Source organism: Prionailurus viverrinus, chromosome C1 (genome assembly GCF_022837055.1).
Source record: "Prionailurus viverrinus isolate Anna chromosome C1, UM_Priviv_1.0, whole genome shotgun sequence".
In the NCBI taxonomy this organism is placed as follows: Eukaryota; Metazoa; Chordata; class Mammalia; order Carnivora; family Felidae; genus Prionailurus; species Prionailurus viverrinus.
This window is the reverse complement of record NC_062568.1, coordinates 190,248,947-190,264,982: the sequence shown is the minus strand read 5'-3', so window position 1 is coordinate 190,264,982 and position 16,036 is coordinate 190,248,947. Positions and strand designations below refer to the sequence as shown.

The 16,036-nt window shown below is 43.5% G+C and overlaps 1 protein-coding gene across 2 annotated transcripts in view; it reads left to right on the top strand.

The window, feature by feature from the left end:
- The window catches only part of KHDRBS1 (KH RNA binding domain containing, signal transduction associated 1), a 38,111-nt gene extending 22,075 nt beyond the window's left edge, over positions 1 to 16,036 (top strand). Inside the window, exons 9-11 of one of the 2 annotated variants that reach the window (XR_007154739.1) lie at positions 703 to 895; positions 3,518 to 3,577; positions 15,727 to 16,036. Coding sequence is in view for 1 of the 2 variants with exons in the window: in XM_047870671.1 (XP_047726627.1) it covers positions 703 to 800 (98 nt within the window). In the remaining variant the exon portion in view is untranslated. Of the gene's footprint in view, positions 1 to 702; positions 2,059 to 3,517; positions 3,578 to 15,726 lie in introns of those variants that run through there. The other variant, XM_047870671.1, reaches the window with a different exon arrangement.

Below are 16,036 nucleotides of genomic sequence, written 5' to 3'. Positions count from 1 at the left end.
GCTATTGCCTAAGAAAGAAAATAGTGAATTCTCTTCATCAGTGCTATAAACACATTCTGTTGTACTTCCCTCCACCAGAGCAGTGGACCAGCTCTGTTGGTGAGGAGGCCTCATGAAATGTGGCCCTTGTTTGCTTCTCCCAGAGAGCCAGAGGACACGCCTCAACAGGGAAACCTGACTTGTTGTTGGAAAGGGAGCTGCCTACTTCCATTCTGAAAGACTTCCCAAAGTTGCCACGTTACCTGAGGCTTTCTGCCAAATTCCTTTGGGAACAGGAAAAAGGGCGTCGTGGACCCACTGAGACTGATTTTTGTTTTACTGTCTTGAGTAAGGTGTCGGGTTTATCCAGGTATTGGGTTATCCTGGAGTAGAGATCATGTTGCCTGCGGAGAACCTCTTTGCTGTAGATGACTCCAGGTCTTTTCTGAGCTGTTTCTCGTCTGCCCACTCCAAATTGCCCTACAGCTGGAAAATGAACTAAACCGTTCAGGAGGTCCAAGCAGAAATTGCCCTACAGCTGGAAAATGAACTAAACCGTTCAGGAGGTCCAAGCAGAGCAAAAAAGCAAGGACCACTGGGAGGGTGGCATGCCACTGGAAGCGAAGCAGTGTTTCTGGTGATCTTTACCATATACTCTACTCCTGCTCATCCCAAGATGCCAGTGGCATGTGGTTTATTAAACTGTTCTTGCTTTCCCCACAGGCCAAGACGACTGGAATGGGACCAGGCCGTCGCTGAAGGCCCCTCCAGCTAGGCCAGTGAAGGGAGCATACAGAGAGCACCCATATGGACGTTATTAAAAACACACATGAGGGGAAAATATCAGTTATGAGCAAAGTTGTTACTGATTTCTTGTATCTCCCAGGATTCCTGTTGCTTTACCCACAACAGACAAGTAATTGTCTAAGTGTTTTTCTTCGTGGTCCCCTTCTTCTCCCCACCTTACTCCATTCTTAACTCTGCATTCTGGCTTCTGTATGTAGTATTTTAAAATGAGTTAAAATAGATTTAGGAATATCGAATTAATTTTTTAAGTGTGTAGATGCTTTTTTTCTTTGTTGTTTAAATATAAACAGAAATGTACCTTTTATAATAAAAAAAAGAAGTTGAGTAAAAAAAAAAAAAAAACCACAAACCTGTTAGTTTCAAAAGTGACATTGCTTGCTTTAAAGGTTCTGAAGTTTAAGGCTTGTTAACTTTCTCTTAGTTTTGATTTGAGGCATCCCGTAAAGTTGTAGTTGCAGAATCCCAAACTAGGCTACATTTCAAAATTCAGGGCTGTTTAAGATTTAAAATCACAAACGTTAACGGCAGTAGGTGCCACCATGTAAAAGTGAGCTCAGACGTCTCTAAAAATGTTTCCTTTAAAAGCACATGGCGGTTGAATCTTAAGGTTAAATTTTAATATGAAAGATCCTCATGAATTAAATAGTTGATGCAATTTTTAACGTTAATTGATTTAAAACAACAGCAACAACAAAATTAGGTTTGTAAAACTGACTTTTTCATTATGTGGGTTTTGAAATCTAGCCCCAGACATACAGTGTTGAGAGATACTTAGCCGGGAGTACGATTTGAAGAGGTTGATTTGGGGAGAGGGGCTGGCCACCTGGATTGAATTTGATGCAGAGCTTTTTAGCCATGAAAAACCATTCAATAGTAATACTAATAATTAAAATTTCAGTATTTAAAAAGACAAAGTGTTTTGTCCATCTGAGATTCTGCACTCCATGTAAAGCTCACTTGGACACTTAGAGCCACAAGCTTATGATTTTTTTTAAGTTGACAGTTGTCAATATTGAACTGTTCCCAAGGTAGTTAGTGAAGTATGTCTCAACACTAGCATGATATAAAAAGGGACACTGCAGCTGAATGAAAAAGGAATCAAAATCCACTTTGTACATAAGTTAAAGTCCTAATTGGATTTGTACCGTCCTCCCATTTTGTTCTTGGAAGATTAAATGCTACATGTGTAAGTCTGCCTAAATAGGTAGCTTAAACTTATGTCAAAATGTCTGCAGCAGTTTGTCAATAAAGTTTAGTCCTTTTTTAATCAAAGTAAATGTGATGAATTGTCATTTTTTTTGGGTGGACAATAAAATAGTTTTCTCTTTCAAATAAACTTAAATTAATTCTAAAGTTAATGGGCTTGTTAAAAATTTGGAGACATTCTTAAAAGTGGTGGGGGGGATTTTATTTTCAGTTTACCAAAAAAAAGTTTATCGAGTTGTTAAGTTTTAGTTTAAAAATAACCAAAGCTTTTTCACCCCCTGGAAGTTGTTGACAGCAGTTTTATCCGTCCTATATCACAAGCTCTAATTTCTGGAGAGAAAAAACCCAACTGAGCCGAAACTTGGATTGGTTTCCATACATAGGCCTCAGTATTTAAAGTGCCAGCCACCCTCGCTTGCACCTTCTGTAGAGCCCCCAGGTGGCCCTAAGAGTGACACCAAATAACCTCTGTGAGCTTGGAAAGAGATAGCACCTGCCTTTAGATACGACAGTTCAGCAAACCCTGGGTGCCCTTAAGGGTTTCCCTTCCAGTCCCAGAAATGCTGTTGACCAATCAGCTGGGCTGGGGCAGGATCTGGCATGTTAGGCTGGCTCTGAACTCCCTCCTGAGAGACCAAGAGAGGAAATGATGGAATTGGTTGGCCCTGTTTCCACTCCTCTGTTAATTCTCGGGGTTCTCATGCCTTCCCTAAGGGAGCCACCTAAACTGCTCGGGGGTGAAAAATCCTCTTGTATGAAGTGCCAAGCTGCCTGCAGCAGTGCATGATGGACATTTTTTTTTTTTCTTTTTAAAACACACCAACAAAAAAATGTATTTGTAGATTGTGATAAAGTGTAAATAACTGAATTTTCAACCATGGTTTGAAGTCAGCTTTCAGGGCATTATGTCTTGTTTTGATGAAAAGAGATCACTCTATACCCCCCTTTTTAAAGGAAAATTATCGCAAGAGAATCAGGATGTGTAAAGCTAACATGCATCGCAAAAAACCAAAGGTAACCTAAATGTCTGATTTTAATAGCACATATTTCTCTTTTACATAAACTGTGACAGCAACTTGCATAAACAATTCTTTAGCTGTTAATTTTAATGTTAAAACTTTGCAAAACTTGTTTAATAAAAATAGCTGTAAAAAGAAAAACCATATGCTGCCGCATAAATTAGCCATAACTCTTAATAATCCTGCCCATCACAAGTGAACTGTAATGTAACCTGGGCACAAAGTCTGACATCTTAAATGACACATTGTAAAATTTCAATGAATGTAGATTAGACCTGCTGCTCCCCAAAGTCAAGCTTTCTGCTCAGCTATTTAAAAATGTACAAGGATGAGCCCCTATAGGTCCCCATATTGATATTCACAATGAAATGTTACTTAAAATTTCTTTAAAGTTGCATGTTTCTCTCCTGTAATGTGTAAACTGCATGCAGGATCTCTATCTTTTATTTTGTATGTCTTTAAAACTTCCTCTTCAAAAGACTGACCTCTTACTTCTCCATTTTCAGGTGATTGAAAACTCCTGAGGCATTTCCTGGAGTAGAATGGGTAGTGAAGACCCATGTCAGGTAGGTTAAGGTGATTTCTGCTAAGGATGTGGGACTTTTATCCTAACTATAAAATAGTTTTGCCAGGCGGTGGCCTGGAAGGTGATCAGTGGGCGCACTTTTCTTGCCTGTCATCCGTATCCTATTCACAACACAACTATGTTTATATGTTGGTTTACGATCCATACTGAATTTACTTGTTATGATCGTAGTGTCAGCTTCTATTTATTAAATCCCACTCTATCCTGTCAATAACTTACGAGGTGGGGCAGTGTGTCATTTGGAATTCATTGGTTATAAGCAACAAAGTGACTAGATAATGTAAATAAAAGGGTATTTATTAGAAATGTGTTAGGGGCTCCAGATTTAGTGTGAAGGCTAGAAAATCTAGCATGGGAACCAGATTGCAGAGAACTGGGACAGCAGTGGTAGATCATTGGAATGTTCTTGAAGACAGGACTAGCTATTTAGGTGCTATTGCTAGAATGAATGAACTCTAGCTGTGTGTGTTTGCTTTCTCCCTTGAGATTCAAGTTCTAGGGAGGGAATGTGAGACTGTATTAGCTTGAGTCACATGTTCATTCTTTACCAGGATGTGGGAAGAAAAAACTAATTATGCAAAAGGAAGCCAGGGTGTTATTAGGAAAAAGGAACGGGTGCTGGGAAGCCAAAAAACAATTGTCCACTAATATTTGTATATTACAGAAGTAACTGAGACTTAATGAGGTTAAGTACTTCCCAGAGTCATATAATTAGTATGGCTAGTAATCGAGCCCAAGTTTGTTGCCAGAACCTAACATCTTAACTCTCTATATTATACTGCTTTTAATCTAAGGAAAGAGGTATTTCTCACCCTGAGGAGACCCTCAGAAGGGATAGTGTGGCATAGTAGAAAGGGCATGAGACAATGACAAAGAGAGTTGAATCTCCAAGTTGTCTTTGTTAAGTGACCTGACACAAACCACTTATTTCCAAATCTAGGGAGGAAGATGGTGATAATGTATACCTTAGAGTGGTTGGCAAACTGAATGAGTTTTAGTATGTATAAGGCCAATCAATTTGGTGTCCTATATATAGTAAATATTGGTGTTCTGGAAGAAAGGTTAACCCCCTGATTTGGGTAGGCGAGGGCTCTGGCAACTGAGCAAGCCTTCCTGCGGATTGAAGCTGTCGAGGAGCTAGGTGGATGATTCATCCCTCTGCTCCCAAGAGAGTTGTTAAGGTTAAGAGGGCACTGAAGGGAAAGGACCAAACTAGGTAGGCCAAAGGCATGTACAGCCTTTGACGGTGACATCTGCCTTCTTGGGAGATCATGTCTTCCTGACCTGCTTCTCCCAGGAGCCTCTGAGGTCTGGAGACCCCAGAAGACCGTGTGTGTTGGTCATGGTTCTGGGCACCTAGGAAGTCCTAAGTCTGATATTGATTACATGAATGGCAAGGCAATTTTAGGGGAAAGTCCCTGAATACAGAGAATTAGTCTTGACTCTTCCCTAGGGTAGTCTTAAGAGCAGAATTGGGGGGATGCTTCTTTCTTCATTTGGCCTACAATTTGTGCCTGGAAAAACAGGTTTTTATTGTTGGCAGATCTGGATCTGCAGCAAGTGGTCTGCTTTTTCTGAGTTTGTAGCTTAGTCAGTTAGTCCCAGTGTTTTCTATAGCTTTCTGTCACTACCTGTGAATTTTTATTACAGTCCTGTAAGCTTTAGATAAGCCAGGCAGGATTGGGGACCTGTCCTGATTCTGCTTCATCATTTGTCACTGTTTTGACCAAAACAAAACCTTTAATCCCTCTCTGGGCCTCAATAAAGTTGATAATAGTAGTTAACATCACTGTGTGATAATATCCTAAGCAGTTAATAAGAATTGTCTCATTTGGTCTTTTTTTTTTTTAACGTTTATTTATTTTTGAGACAGAGAGAGACAGAGCATGAACGGGGGAGGGTCAGAGAGAAGGAGACACAGAATCTGAAACAGGCTCCAGGCTCTGAGCCGTCAGCACAGAGCCCGATGCGGGGCTCGAACTCACGGACCGCGAGATCATGACCTGAGCTGAAGTTGGCCTCTCAACTGACTGAGCCACCCAGGCACCCCACATTTGGTCTTCTTTACCTTTCTCTCTTAACTGTTTTAAAACTTAAGAAACATAAAATTTACCATTTTAACCATTTTTTTTAAAGTTTATTTCTTTATTTTGAGATAGGGGAAGAGTGCATGTGTGCGCACATGTGCAAGGGAGGGGCAGAGAGAAAGAGAGAAAGGGAGAGAATCCCAAGCAGGCACCACGCTGTATGCATGGAGCTGGACATGGTGCTTGATCCCACAAACTGTGAGATCATGACCTGAGCTGAAATCAAGAGTCAGTCGCTTAATTGAACCACCCAGGCGCCCCATTTTAACCATTTTGAAGTGTACAGTTTGGTGGTTTTTAGAATATCCACAATGCCATGCAACCATCACCACTATTTAATTCCAGAAAATTTCCATTACCCCAAAAAGAAATCCCATACCTGTTAGCAGTCACTCCCAATTCCCCTCTCTCCCCAGCCCCTGGCAACCACTAACCTACTTTTTGTTTCTATGGATTTGCTTCTTCTGGATGTTTCACATAAATGGAATTACATAATATGTGCCTTTTGTGATAGGCTTCTTTCACTTTGCATAATATTTTCAGGGATCATCCATGTATCATTACAGCATGTATCATTACTCTTTTTTTTTTATGTTTTTATTTATTTTTGAGACAGAGAGCGAGCATGAGCACGGGAGGGGCAGAGAGGGAGGGAGACACAGAATCTGAAGCAGGCTCCAGGCTCTGAGCTGTCACCACAGAGTCCGACGTGGGGCTCGAACTCACAGACTGTGAGATCATGACCTGAGCTGAAGTCTGATGCTTAACCGACTGAGCCACCCAGGTGCCCCTGTATCATTACTTTGTACTAGTGATAGGAAGCATACTACTTCCAAAAGCAACCCATTTCATTTAAGACCGCTGCAAGTATTAGAAGTGTTCCCTCACTTTGAATGAGTCACTCTGGTAACTTATACTGGTTCTACCTTGGACACCTGAAGAAATAGCCTGTCAAGCACTTGAAGATCCTTTTCATTCGTGTTTCTTTTCCAGTTCCAGAAGGTTTTTTTGTTAGACTTCCTAGATCTGATTTTCAAGAACTAGTAATTTGGATTTTATGTGCTGACAGTTGTTGGGTTTTTTATTTTGTTTTTGTTTTTGTTTTTTTGTTTTAATGTTTATTTTTGAAAGAGAGAGAGAGAGAGAGAGAGAGAGAGAGAGAGAACGTGAGTAGGGGAGGGGCCGAGAAAGAGGAAGACACAGAAACCGAAGCAGGCTCCAGGCTCTGATCTGTCAGCACAGAGCCTGATGCGGGGCTCGAACTCACAAACGTCGAGGTCATGACCTGAGCTGAAGTCAGACACTTAACCGACTGAGCCACCCAGGCACCCCTATACTGGCAGTTAATGTTTACTCAGATCAGTATTAGTCCCTGTAAAACCTCTGCTGCAAGCCAAATGCTGCCCGTAAGCCTACCAGCTTACAGCCTCTGGTTAGCTTCTATTAATACAAATTAAAAGACATGTTAGGATTATTGAGATATCATATGGAGATGTGATCCCCTATTAAGAATCACATGGTTGTGATTCACCCATTTAAAGTGTACAATTCAGTGGTTTTTAATATATACAGGATTGTACAGTCATCACCACATTCAGTTTTAGAGCATGTTTATCACCCCCCAAAAAGAATTCCCATGGCTCTTAGCCATCTCCCCCATCCACTTGCCTTCCCCAGCCCTAAGCAACCACTCATGTACTTCCTACCTCTGTTGACTGGCCTGTTCTGGACATTTCGTGTAAATGGAAGCATACAACATAGGATCTTTTTTGACTGGCTTCTTTCACTTAGCATAATGTCTTCAAGCTCCATCCATGTCGTAACACGTATTAGTACTTTATTCCTTCTAATGTCAAATACTGTTTCATTGGATGTATATTGCACTTGTTATTTATCCATTCACCCACTGATGGACATCTAGGTTGTTTCTGTTTTTTAGCCATAGTGAAAAATTCTGTGGGGCTCCTGGGTGGCTCAGTCGGTTATGTGTCCGACTTAGGCTCAAGTCATATCACAGTTCATGAGTTTGGGCCCCACATTGGGTTTTGGCAGCATGTGGAGCATGCTTGGGATTCTTTCTCTCTGTCTCTCTGTCTCTGTCTCTGTCTCTGTCTCTCTCTTTCTTTCTCCTTTCCCTACCCTGCTTGTGTACTCTCTCAACATAAATAAACTTTAGGGGCACCTGGGTGGCGCAATAGGTTAAGCATCCACTTTAGCTCAGGTCATGAGCTTCCATTCGTGGGTTCGAGTCCCGCTTTGGGCTCTTTGCTGACAGCTCAGAGCCTGGAGCCTGCTTTGGATTCATTCATTCTCTCTCTCTCTCTCTCTCTCTCTCTCTCTCTCTCTCTCTCTCTCTCAAAAATAAGCATTTAAAAATAATAAATAAACAAACTTCAGAAAAATACTGGGCACCTGTGTGGCTCTGTTGGTTGAGCATTGGACCAGCTCAGGTCATGATCTCATGGTTCATAAGTTCGAGCCCTGCATCAGGCTCACTGCTGTCAGCGCTAAGCCCACTTCAAATCATCTGTCCCCTTCTCTCTCTGCCCCTCCCCAGCTCGTGCTCTCTCTTTTAAAACTAAGCATTTTTTAAAAAAAATACTGTTCTGGGCATTAATGTACAAGTTCTGATGTGGACATATGTTTTCAGTTTCTTGCACGTACACCTAGGAGAGGAATTGTTGGGTCAGACGGCAGCCCTTTGCTTAACTGTTGGAGGGACTGCCAGAGGCTGCACCATGTTCCCACCAGCAATGTATGAAGTTTCAAATTTCTCCACCTACACTTGTTATTTTCTGCTCTGTTTATTGTAACTATCCTGCTGGCCGTGAATTGGTATCTCATTGTGGTTTTGATTGGTACCTTCCTTAATGACTAATGTTGTTGAGCATCTTTTCATGTGCTGATCCCCTATTTGTAGGTCTTTTGTGGAGAAATGTCTATTGAAATCTTCTATCAATTTTCACATGGGACTATCTTTTTATTATTAAACTGTAAGTTCTTTATATGGTCTGGTGCTAGCCCCTTGTCAGATAGGTGATTTGCAAGTATTTTTCTCCCATTTCATGGGTTATCATTTTATTTTCTTTGGTTGTTTTGTTTTATTCTGTTTTAAGTAGGCTCCATGCCCAACGTGGGGCTTGAACTCACAACCCTGAGATCAAGAGTCTCATGCTCTACAAAATGAGCCAGCCACGCACCCTTCTCTTTACATTCTCTGAACCACAAAAGTACCATTTTGATGGAAGTCCGAATTATCTATTTTCTTTTGTTGCTTGTGCTTTTGCTGTCATAGATAAGAAGCCACTGTCTCATTCAAAGTTCCAAAGATTTATACCTATTTCCATCTAGTTTTATTTCATACATTTAGGTCTGTCGCCCATTTTGCATTAACTTTTGCATATGGTGTGAGGTGGGAGTCTCATATTCATTCTTTTGCATGTGGATATCCAGTTGTCCCAGCATCATTTATTCAAAAGACTGTTTTTCCCCGTTGGATGATCTTGGCACCCTTGTCCATACTGGCACACCAATTGACCACAGCGATATAGATCTGCTACCTTTTAAAATATGTATTACTGAAAGTTACTGATATAATTGGAGTAATTTCTGACAAATAGTAGCTACTCAATAAATAATAGCTGACTGGATTATTTTGGCATCACTAAAGGCTAATAGTCAGTCATGGGGCTAGGATTTGATCCCACATATGGATATCTCCAAACCCTGTCTTTACCCTGCATTTATACTTCTGGCTGCTAAAGGGGAAAGGAGGCTAGCTATTCTAGCTGCCATGCCTGGCCATATGTAGTTCTTCCGAGGCTTAGAGGCTGTGCTCTGCGTGCCCTTTCTTCCACTATCAACATCCTTTGCTCCTGTCCCCATTTCTCTCCAGGGTTTCTGTGGAACCTCCAGGGTGTTCATGGCAATGACTGTTGCTGCTAAAGGAACACTCTCACCCTTTCTTACCTAGGGATACTACAGTTATTAGCCTTAGGGTTTGTCCCTTCTTGCTTTCTCTCCCACCCCCTTCCACCCCATGTCCCAAGCCAAGAATGAAGGTAAGGATGCCTCAGCAGCTGCTAGGGCTCTCTGGCCACTAAACATGAAACAGACTCAGACTGTATTTTGTTTTAGGAACAGCAGCCTGAGAGTCAAGACCCAAAAGCCTCTTGCCTGCACATACACAGAGTTGCACTGTACCATGTGAATAGGGGAGTAGGGGTGGTGTGGTGGTAGATGTTTCACTGAGGTTTTTGAAACTTAAGTACTCCCTGCCTGGTCTCAAACCCCAAAGCTCTATGTCCCTCAAGGCTCACGGGCTCCGTCTTTCTATGTTCTTGTGCCTTGTGAGAGCCTGTACAGGCTGCTATTTGCTGGCAGTGTTACTGTTAAGTAGTCATTTAAATTTTTCCTTGGTCTGGGGCACCTGGGTGGCCCAAGGGTCCGACCTTGGCTCAGGTTATGATCTTGCAGTTTGTGAGTTCGAACCCCACATTGGACTCTGCTGACAGCTTGGAGCCTGGAGCCTGCTTCAGATTCTGTGTCTCCCTCGCTCTCTGCCCCTCCCCCACTCATGCTCTCTTTCTCAAAAATAAACATTAAATTTTTCCTTGGTCTGTTTCCACGCGGTGATCTTGACCCCACTTGGTAAGGGAAGGAGAAAGTGACATAGGGAAAATAAGCAGCTCTTCCTGGCTAAGGGAGGAGCTCTTAATTCTAATTTGAATGCCTCCTGTGTGTCCCTATTTGGTAAATGAGGCAGCTGATACTAGGAGAGGTGAAGTAATTTACCATCATTGCGTAGCAAGTTGTGGGGTGTGCCTCTCAGGATTTTTATATACTGAAGTCAATTCTCTATGCTGAAAGCACACTACTTGTGTAAGATGACACCGTATTTCATTGATACTGAGGCCATTTTTTATAAGCTGTATCCAGTACTGCAAAGAAAGAAAAAATACTGCCAATTAAACCAACACAATAGTTTGTTTTCGTATCAGGTGTAAGAGGCATCCTGATTTCAGCTGTTAAAATCCGAAAAGAAAATGTATCTTAACTATTGCATTTTGTCAGTTCTAACGTTTATTCTTTGCTATGTGTATGTATTACCTTATCCACCTATAAAGTAGCTATTATTGTCCCATTTTTACACAATGATGAAACTGAGGCCCAGAAAAATTAGGTAACTTGTCCAAGGTCATGCAGCTGTTAAGTAGCAGAACTGGAATTCAAGCTCAAGCCGTCTGATTTCAGAGTCCATGATCAGTTTCAACTACTAGATTGTGCTGGAATTTTAAAAAGGGTTTTACTTGTCAGCTAGAACCATCTCAGCCTATACAGTATTCTCTATTCTGGAAGGAGGCTGCTTCTGCAGGCATATTATTGCTGCTGCAGTGAACATTGCTGAGACCACATAGGTCCTTATTCTGGCTGTTACAGGTCACGGGTCTCCATCAGTTTATAGTGTCTACCTTTCAGAAGCTCAGTCTAATGGAAGAGAATAAGTCTTCAATAGTCACGTAGTGTGTGGTTGTGCTCTGTTGCTGAACTGAATATCAAGGAGGCTGGGGGAGCCGTCCGAGAAGTCTTAGGGAGCATCGGAGAAGGGGAGTGACATTTAAGTCGAGTCTTAAAGGATAACCAAGAATTTGCCAGGCAGACAGATTCACCTAGCACCTTATTATGGCTTTAAACAGACTAATGTCAGTGCCTGCTGCCTCGAGAGGTAGTTTCACTAGCTTTGGAGCCTTAGGTGGGCTAGCCTCCCTGAGTCTCAGTTTCATCATCTGCAAAATGAGAGGTTATCGTTTATTGGACAACATTGTTGTAAGATTGAGTGAATGCCTGCAGAACGGTCAACGTGACCTGTAGTAAGCACCCAGTAAATGTTAACTATAAATAGAGGCTGGGCGAGTAGGTTACTGCCCATTTTGAAAAGCTAAATGTTAGGCAAAGAATTTGGTCTTCATTCTAAAGGTTAGGGAGCTGTTAAAGGCCTTGAGCATGAAAGTGACTTGAACACACCTGTGTTTGCAGTTGAGCCCAAGGTAGGTAAGAAAGGAAAGCAGAAGGGCAGAGTTTGGTAAAGTGGCACCATTTCTTTGCCAGAGAGTGAAGGGATGTTGTCCCCTCACCTTGCCTTCCTTCTGCTCTCCTCTTACCAGAAGCCTTTTGGTTCTTAACCTTTTTCAGAAAGAATAATCCTGTCTCCTCTCAGACGTTTGGGCTATTTGAGGGTGGGATGTTAGGCCTTTTCCACATGTTATGGGAGGCTTCCCACATCCTGTCCCTTTAACCCACCCTGTGAATTGGAGACAAGAACTCAGTCCCCTCTGATAGAAACTTCACTCTTAAGGAATGTTGCTTCCTCACTCTAGGACCTGAATGCATGAAGTCTCTGCCGCCATTTTAAGCTCTTAATTCTAGGCTAACTCCACTGGAATTATCATATGCAGCGACCCACTTAATTCTCACAGACAACCCTGTGAAGCGGGGATTAGGCTGGGAAACTGATGAGTCCGGGCTAGGATGACCAAAGGGCCCAAGAGCTGGAGTTTAGACCCATGTCTCTGCTCTTACTTAACTGCCTCCTGGTCTCTTCTCTGTACCTACAGTGGCCACCAGAAGATCCGATTACACTGAAAGTAGTTCCCAGCTTTGGTGTACAGGATGGATACCCCGTGCTGTGTTTCCAGATTCGTGAAATTAAACGAATTGAATATTTCTAAGCCTTCCCTTTCTCTCTCCACAACCTTCATGTATCTCTTGCTCTCTGGATTAATAGTCATTGCATGTTTAAAGCTAGCAAGCATCTGATGAATATTTAATAGCCTGAGCAGACAGGCTGGATACAGCTGTCTGAGACAGCAGCTGTTGGGGGGAAGGGGAGGAAGTGCACTGCCCTGCCTAACTACTTGTTCTTTTGTTCCCTGGGCTAGCTCTTGTAGGCTCCTTAGGAACAAAGGCCTATCTATGGTGGGCACTGCACCCTAGTCCTGTTGTGACCTGATTGCTCCCTGAGCTTCCAAGGAGGCTGCATTCAGGCAGCAGACCAAACCTTGTGGGGACTGGGGAGGTTGGGGGGAGGGGGGGTGGGTAGTGAGCAGATAAGTTCACTGACCTCTAAAAGCAATTTTCTGACCCCTGGGCTGAAAGTCGTCTCCTCTGTAACCTGTGCTAGCACGAGGGCGGAGGCCATGTTCTCATCCAGTGTTCCGCCAGCTGCAGCTCTCCATTCTAAGAGGAGGGAGACTGTCTCTGGAAGGGACTTGGATTTCATAACCATGCTGCTGAGGGTCAGCTCCTTGACATTCCCTGACCGCACATAGCAGCTTCTCAGCAGTGGGTATACTGCTGTGGTGAGAGTCTTTGGCTGCTGTCTCAGGCAGGAGATGGGCAGCTAGGAACTTCTCAGACAGGGACACAAGCTATCCCAGTGCTTCTCCCCACCTACCCCCAGGGAGCTTGTTGCTACAAGGAGGCCTCGTCATTTCCAGGGCAAACTTGGGGAGGATATGGAGCCTCCTGAAAAAAGCCAGCTCATTTGAGACGTGTCCAGGCAGAGTCTGAGACACAGCCAGGCCATCAGCCCGGATCAATCACCTAAGTAGAACACGTTGCTAAGAAATTGGGACATCCTCCTGTTCTCAATACTGCATTAAGAAGCCTGTATGAGCTGTTGTTCCCTTGTTAACCTCTGGAGCCCACTTAGCACCTCAGTCTCTTCTCTCCAGACACTGTGGTGTGAGAACTTGAGATAGAAGAGTTTGGGTTTCAGATACAACTAATTCCTCTCAGGCTTTTGGCTCCTGCAGCCTTCATGCTTCCCATGCATGGCCAAGCTTTAGGTACAGAATGGACGCTCTCCGTTTCTTAGGCTCTCTGGGGTTGGAGTTCAGAAAAAAAGCCCTGCATCTGCCTTTGAGAAAGAGAAATACCTTGTGCTCTGATAGGATTCTTCATAAGCTTCTTTCCAGAGGTCAGTATAAATGGCCGCCCCTTTCATTCATTTTATTAAAGGCATTAGCTGGGGTGCCTGGGTGGCTCAGTTGGTTGAACCTCCGTCCAACTCTTGATAATCGATTCAGGTCATGATGTGGGGTCATGAGATCAAACCCTGTGTCGGGATCCTCTCTCTCCCTCTGCCCCTCTCCTGCCTTGTGTGCACTCGCTCTCACTCTCTCTCAACTAAAAATAAGTGCATTGGCTGATATATATTATTAGAACACCTACTATGTGCTAGACACTGGAGATTCAGTGGCAAGTAAATAGGATAAAATTGGTCCCTGCCTTCACGGAGCTTATATTTCTCAAATATAAGTCTGTCCTCAAGACAGACACTAAACAAATATTAACCTCCTAAATAACATACATCATCTCAGTTTTGACAAGGGCTATGAAAGGAAAGAACAAGGTGCTGTAAGGACAGACAACAGGTGCACTAGCCTAGTTGGGGGTTTTCTTTAAAGAAACGATGTTTAAGCTGACATCTAAAGGAAGGGTTAGCTAAGCAGACGGTTTGGGTTTGCGAGATGGTTTGGGGAAAGGATACACAGCACATTCTACCCAGAGGGCAGGTTTGAGGCAAGGTAGGAACCTGGACCTTATTCTGAGGCCGTCACTGAAGACCACTGAATCCAGGAGTGAGGTGTGGGGAGCAACATGATTAAATTTAAACATCACAAGGGGCGCCTGGGTGGCGCGGTCGGTTAAGCGTCCGACTTCAACCAGGTCACGATCTCGCGGTCCGTGAGTTCGAGCCCCGCATCAGGCTCTGGGCTGATGGCTCGGAGCCTGGAGCCTGTTTCCGATTCTGTGTCTCCCTCTCTCTCTGCCCCTCCCCCGTTCATGCTCTGTCTCTCTCTGTCCCAAAAATAAATAAACGTTGAAAAAAAAAATTAAAAAAAAAAAATTTAAACATCACTTGCTGGGGCGCCTGGGTGGCTCAGTCCGTTAAGCATCTGACTTTGGCTCAGGTCATGACCTCACGGTTCATGGGTTTCAGCCCCGTGTCGGGCTCTGTGCTGACAGCTCAGAGCCTAGAGCCTGTTGTGGATTCTGTCTCTCCCTCTGTGCCCCTGTTCTGCTCGCACTCTGTCTCTATCTCTCAAAAATAATAAATAAACATTTAAAAAAAAAAAAAAACTTGCTCCTAAGTGGAGAGTGGATTATGGATTTTGAGGACCTGTTAGGAAACCTTATTTTAGTCCAGACAAGAAATGAGGAAGACCTATAATAGGGTGATAACTGAAAATGTAGAGAAGTGAATGGATCCAAGGACTTTCCAGAGCTACAATAAACATAATTTGGTGCCTGATCAGAAGTGGGAGAAGAGGACGTGATTAAGGAAGGTTCCTACTTTGCTGGCTGGAACGACCAACAGAGCGGGGGGTGCTATTTTTTTAAAAGAACAGGAGCGCTGCTAACAGTCTTTGGCATGAGAGCAGGGCCCTGCCTTGTGGCCCAGGCTTAGGATGTGTCTCTCCTGCAGATAACTGGGTATTTGGGGCTGTGAGGCCAGAAGAGATGGACCCCTGAGCTTAGGACCGAGGTGCTAACAATAGCTGTTAAGAAGATGCCTATTTTCCTCATTCTCCTTCCTCCAAAGTCTTTAAAGAAAGCTCTTTATCATTTTCACATCTCTGGGAAAGCAAAACCCATTTTCCCCTCTGTATAGCTGGAGGCCCCAAAGCTTGTATAGCTAAAGGCCTAGTGGTTTCAAAGCTTGTATAGCTAAAGGCCCTAGTGGTTTAGTTGATTCTGCCCCGAATCACTCAGCTCAGGCATAGCCAAGGATGGGAGGTACATGAGGTGAGGCTCCATTTTCATTGCCTGACTGACAGCAAAAAGACAGTTCTTATAAGCTGTGGGCTCCTACTGCCTACCCATCTGTGCACCTAGACACCTGTACCGAATGAAGTAACAAGAGTTGCGCTGTGGGATGAGGAGATTGTAAGGGAGGCAGCCTGGCCGAATGGGAGGCCAAGAAGCCCCCTGATAGGGTAGCTTCATGTCTCTTAATTTTCTACTTGTGTCTTTGCAGCGATCAGAGGACTCCGGAAACCAAGAGAGCTGCCTGCTGTGTCAAGGCTGGCCTGAGGGCATTTGCTGAGCACAGAGAAACCCAGGAGAGATCACCAGTCTTTTCCCACTCCACCTCTTGATCTGTCTGATTTGCCCACAGAAAGCCAGCCAGGATCCCCTAAGAGAGTCTGTAGGCCCCGAATGGAGTCCTCAGGGCTGCAGGGAACTGTGATGCTAACAAACCTGCTTAGGACTTTAAAGAGCTGAAGGGCACTAACAGTATCCCAAGCACAGCTTCCTAGATCTGAATAAACTGGTCACTCCCACTG